Genomic DNA, 5,455 nt, shown 5'->3' with positions numbered 1-5,455 from the left:
ACTTTAGTGAGAGAAACACTCCCATTAAAGTTGCCATTTACATTTGTGAGCTCATAGATCCTTGTTCGATCTTACTTTCATATATTTGTAAGCTCGAATCCAGCAATACAGATTTTGAAAAATCTGTCCAGATTTTAAAAATTTGTATCTGAAGATTTCAAGTTCTCGTTCAAATTTCGGCGAATGTAGCTAGGCGGGTTCATTAAAAAATTCAAAGTGTTATCTTCGAAGAATTTCAACTTTTCTTGAAGGTTGAAAACCGGCCAGGTTAGTGTGGCAATTTCCTTGAAAGTAGTAAGTTTTCCAGCCTTTTGGAAGATTTGAAAACGGTAAGAGGTCATATGCATTGTTCAAGCAGTTTCATGCAAAGTTTTGCCGAGTTTCTTGGTGCTCCTCTTTGGTGATGTTCGATTTTAGCCTTAATAATTGGGACTGTCTCGAATTTGTTAAAGTTTCCAGTGAGTTCAGCAAGTGCAATGTAGGTCAGCTGCGATCCAGGTTCAGTTTTGTTGGCAGATTTCTATGTTCTTTGGTTGAATTTTTCCACCAACAAGTTTAAGTACGAATCCAGTTTACGACGTCTTTTAGCTAAACCTACAACCTTTCTTGCTTGGGCTTTTCATCATTGATATGGTGTTTACTCTGGATGTCAAAATGCAAGCTATCTATTCACAAGAATTCATTAAATCCGCCCAGACTAAAATTTTCTTTGAAGATTCCAAGGTCCTCGAAGCTGTGAAGTTCGGCCAGCATGGTTATGAACTGTTATTGAAAGATTCGATTTGTATCTCCTCTAAGAGAATTTGAAACCGGCCAGCAGCTTTGTACTTCGTGTATTCGATTAGCAGAAGTTGTAATGTTTTGATTCATGCTCAATCACTTGTTTTGGATCAGTAGTCATTGTAATGTCTTATTTTGTATGCCCAGGCATACTCGGAGCAGTTGTACTCAAAATTTTGATCAATACAATTTATTTACCCGATCCAAAAAAAGGAAAAATAAAAAGATTATATCACGGAGTAAACTTCAGTCGAGCTAGTGCCACGACTCTCTGTCATTCCAGACAAGCTGTGTCGGGAGTGGCTTTCAACTTTTTGTATAGCCCAGTTCAGCAGAAAAGTTAACATCTTTAATTCCAGCACGATTACATCAAAAATCACGCTTGCAAGACAAATTAACACAGAAAGAATGCTGTGGATTCTTGGAGTACATTAGTAAGTGCTCCATAGCAACGAAAAGAAGAGGTACCCTGAAGAGAGAGAGAGAGGGGTGCTCATTACTTTCACTTTCACTTAAACATTGGGCAGAATATAATTCGTCGCCTTCCTAAAGTCTGTTTTCTCAGAGGCTTGTCAATGTCAAAAGTACATAATCGGAGTGGAAACATTCTTTCCTGCAAAGATGAACACAGTAGCCATGAATTCCTCTTTTCTGAAAATGGTGCTGGTGTCATTGACTGGTGAAATTGTAGGGAGTATCTTTGGCTTTGGACCTCCAGTTATAATGTCAATGCTAAGATCAATTCTAGGGGGCAACCCCAGCCAAGTTGGTAGGGCAGTTGGACTAGCAATTGTGAGGTTGCTAGTTCGATTCCCGTTGGAGCTGCCTATTGGCCTTCTTGATTTGAGCCGGTTAGCTATGGGTAACCTAGGCTGGTTTACCTCCTTGTGGTCTTTTGCCGGAAAGGATCACAAGGCGGGGTTTACCTAGTGCGCACCTTCGGGTAGCAGCTGCGGGTTCCCTTGTCAAAAAAAAATAAAAATGCTTAGATCAATTCTGAACTCTATTTCAACAGGACTCAATCTTCATCTCCTAAAAATGAATTAACTGTTTTTCTCTGATAATTGATTATCAGCTTCAAAAATTTACTTGGATACTATGAAGAAGATATGTGCCTTTTACTAAAAACTTAAAATTTAAAAAATTTATCAGCTCCCTGGCTGACTAAGCTATGATGCAGAATTTTCAGGTTCACAACCTCCACCACATTGTATAGAGTTTGGAATACCTATTGACCAACATCTTCAGTGAATCGAGCATCAAAAGGAGCTGTAGGGTGGGGTTGCGATGAACCACCTCCAGTTCCAGAACCTCGTTGCAATTCAATCACCAGCCATTTGACTGCTTTACTCATTTGTTCCAATCGAGCAGCACCGATAGGTGGAACACTAGTCTGGATTTCTGAGAAACCGAGCCAGTGGCCTCATCCACTAGACACTCAGACCCTATTCTTTGCTTCATGGATTCCACAAACTCTTCTGCTTCATCACAAGCAACTCTGAACAATTCTTATCGTTGCTTAAAATTCTCTAGGGCAGCATCACTGGCCACTGGAGTTTTCTTTTGATTCCAGAAAGCTGGCTGCTGCTGCAATAAACTCCTAATATGCATTATTCAGCAAATCTACGACATTGTTCATTTAAGGATCTACAAACTGCCAATAAGATAAACAACTGCTGAGCCCCCGTAAGGTTGATAAAATTCTGAAATATGGCAAAGTTCAGTGCCTACATGAACACAAAAGGACCCAGTTAAGCAAAACAAAATGGTGCGAGCGGAGCAGGATCAAGTGATATAAGATGCCATTCTGTCCCCCAAAATCCTCACCTAGCCCTTTATGTAACTTTAAATTTCATAAATTCGATCTTCTCTAAATTCAATTTTTGTGGATCGCTTCATGCTTAATATAAGAGACTCAGGGGCAGACATAGAACAATATGTTTGGTGGTGTTGAAATTTTAATTAAAAAAAAGGTCAACTTATGAGAAAAATCTGTATATTACACGAAAAGTAAAAACATGACATATGATCCCATAAATAATGATACAAAAAATTCAAGACAACCAAAAAAAAAAAAAAAAGTTCAATTATTCATGAAAAAGGCCAATCACAAGCAACAATCGAGAGCTCAAATCACTTAAATAAACCCATAAAAGCACAGATAAATCCTTCACAAGAGGAAAAAAACTGACCATAGAAGCTCAAATTCAGGCATTTACATCATGAAAACAAATTAAAAGGAAAAAGAGTCAAAGAAAGAGACAGTGCCTAAAACTGTAATATTTAAGAAAACCTACGAGAATCGTGAAAGTTTTAAAGGGCGAGACAAGGGAAGAGTTAAAGCGGGTAGCTGTTGCAGTGCTCATTGGGTTTCATATATCACAAAAAAGTATTAATGTAATCATCTGTTGGCCAAATATTATTTTATCTAAATTATGTCTATCTGCGGCCATACAAATCAGCCCTCCATAGACAACAATTTAGGGTACCAGTAAGTGAAACATTAACAAAAACAAAATTACTTAATAGACAAATTTGTGATTTCAATTTCACAAAACCTAGTTCACAAATTTGTCATATCAATTTCACAAGATCCACTGCACAAATTTGTCATTTAAACTTGCATGCTTCATATCCAAAACAAAAATTGTACATGGAATAGTCATTTCATCAATCATGCCATTAACGTGTCTCTAAGTGGAAGGGTTCCTGTATTTCTTCACCCCCCACGGCGAAGCAGTTCAATCCATTTGAATTTTAATGAATAGACATGATCAGAATCAAATAATCATTACTTAGAACAGCGAAAATAAAGGTACTCGATCAAATTAATTGCAAAGATTGAAATTTGAAACCGAAAATCAAACAGATAACTAAGTACCTTCAGAGATTCTGTACCTGACATTCAATGGAGCTACCGCAGGAATTCGGTTATCTTCACCATTTATATAAGGCTTATATGGGCCGAGCCACAGCATCAATCGGGCTTATGATATCAACCACAAACAGTTGTCTGAAAATAATATGGGCCTCATCCTGGGCCTGACCCTCTCTCCAGCCCACACCAAAATTGGGCTATATCTAGAATTGATACAAATTAAACCTTAATAAGAACAATAAGAAAATGGATATATATCGCAATTCTTTTCTAACACTACAAGAAATAATGTCGAAGATTGTTGAGCAAAAAATAACATCTGCTCGTAAAAGATTACTAGTGTTTTTTTTTTTTTTTTTTTGGGGTAGAAATTGTTCTTAATTCTTGATTCTTGCAAATGAAATTTTTTTTTTTTTTGGTTTATTAAAAAAATGAAAAAGTGGTATCACTGTACATACTGCACAGTGTCAGTACTCAGGCAACACTGCAGTGAATCCCAGTAAGTGCGAAATGTAATTGCCACGTGGGAATTTACAAAACAGAAAAAATTAAACAAAATCCCAAAGAATGTGAATGGACATTTTTTGAATTCAATATGAATCCCGAATCTGTAGTCATGCTACAAATTCGGTTTATTCTCTCTTATCCCAAATTATTTTACAATATATAATCTCTGAAAATTCTAATGTCTCAGTGACTCTTATTTTCTTCTTCTTCTTCTTCTGGATTTTTCAAGATTGGCGAAAAAATGGCTACTGATAGTGAAATCAACGAGAACAAAAGGAGAAGATTTAATAGCCCTGAATTTCAAATCCCAAGAAATTTCTCTTCTGATCTCGAAGAAGAAGACGACAATGATTTCTTGGGCCTCTCACTGTCATGTATTTGCTCTACTGCATCCGTACCCCACCCTCCTCCGTCGCCGCCGCCTCAACTACCGCCTCCGCTGGATCTTTCAAGACTCTCCGACGATTCAGATCCTCTACTAACATTAGAACTCTCACCCCCATCGGACAACCGAGTTCCATCACTTTCTGGTACTACTGTGACATTCCCATATTATCGCTATCAAGGAAATGGTGCCTCCCTTCAGCCAAACCGGCAGTCACTATATCTTCCGCCACCATCCGCCGCCGAAAATACCCAATCCCACCACCCAGTTATTATAACTGGAGAAAATCGTCCTACTTTGACATTACCATATCGTTACTATCAAGAGAATGGTGTCTCACCCATATCCCACCCGCCGCCGCCATCGTCACCGCCAGCGCGGCTGGAACTTTTGCCGCCCTCCGCCACCTCAGATCAGCTAGTATCGTTACAACTCTCCCCATCCCACAACGTAACTGGGGGAAACCTATCACAACCATATAGTTGCTATCAAGAAGATGTTGGTCCAAGTAATGGTACTGTCATACCCCGGCCACATCGTGTTCGTCGAAACTCAGCACAGTCGCCGAGAGAAGGGAAGAGCGCCACCATCCCAGTGCAGTTTCCATGGTCCACGAGCTACCGCGCCACTGTTCACAGCCTAGCCTACTTGCGATCCAAGCAAATCGACACCATTACGGACAAAGTACAGTGCAAGAGGTGCGAGGAAAAGTTCGAAATAAGTTTCAATTTACATCAAAAATTCATGGAAGTCGGCACGTTCATAGCCGAAAACAAAGCTTCCATGCATGACAGAGCCCCCGGAGTATGGCTAAATCCGACACTTCTCCCCTGCAAAAAGTGTAATGAAGAAAACATTGCAAAACCAATAATTTCTGAAAAGAAGAAATTCGTCAACTGGCTTTT

The 5,455-nt window shown here is 39.0% G+C and overlaps 1 protein-coding gene and 1 pseudogene across 1 annotated transcript; one reads left to right on the top strand and one right to left on the bottom strand.

Moving 5' to 3' along the window:
• Positions 1-1,763: 1,763 nt before the first annotated feature.
• Positions 1,764-3,695, bottom strand: LOC111391202 (annotated as a pseudogene).
• A 711-nt stretch (positions 3,696-4,406) lies between these two features.
• Positions 4,407-5,354, top strand: LOC111391203 (proline-rich receptor-like protein kinase PERK10; the record flags this gene model as incomplete). The annotated part of the gene is made up of 1 exon (XM_023016367.1): positions 4,407-5,354. A coding segment is annotated over exon 1 (948 nt), but the record flags the coding sequence as incomplete, so codon positions are not given.
• Between the last annotated feature and the right edge of the window lie 101 nt (positions 5,355-5,455).

Source organism: Olea europaea, unplaced genomic scaffold, assembly GCF_002742605.1.
Source record: "Olea europaea var. sylvestris unplaced genomic scaffold, O_europaea_v1 scaffold7602, whole genome shotgun sequence".
In the NCBI taxonomy this organism is placed as follows: domain Eukaryota; kingdom Viridiplantae; phylum Streptophyta; class Magnoliopsida; order Lamiales; family Oleaceae; genus Olea; species Olea europaea.
This window is presented reverse-complemented; position numbering and strand designations above follow the sequence as displayed.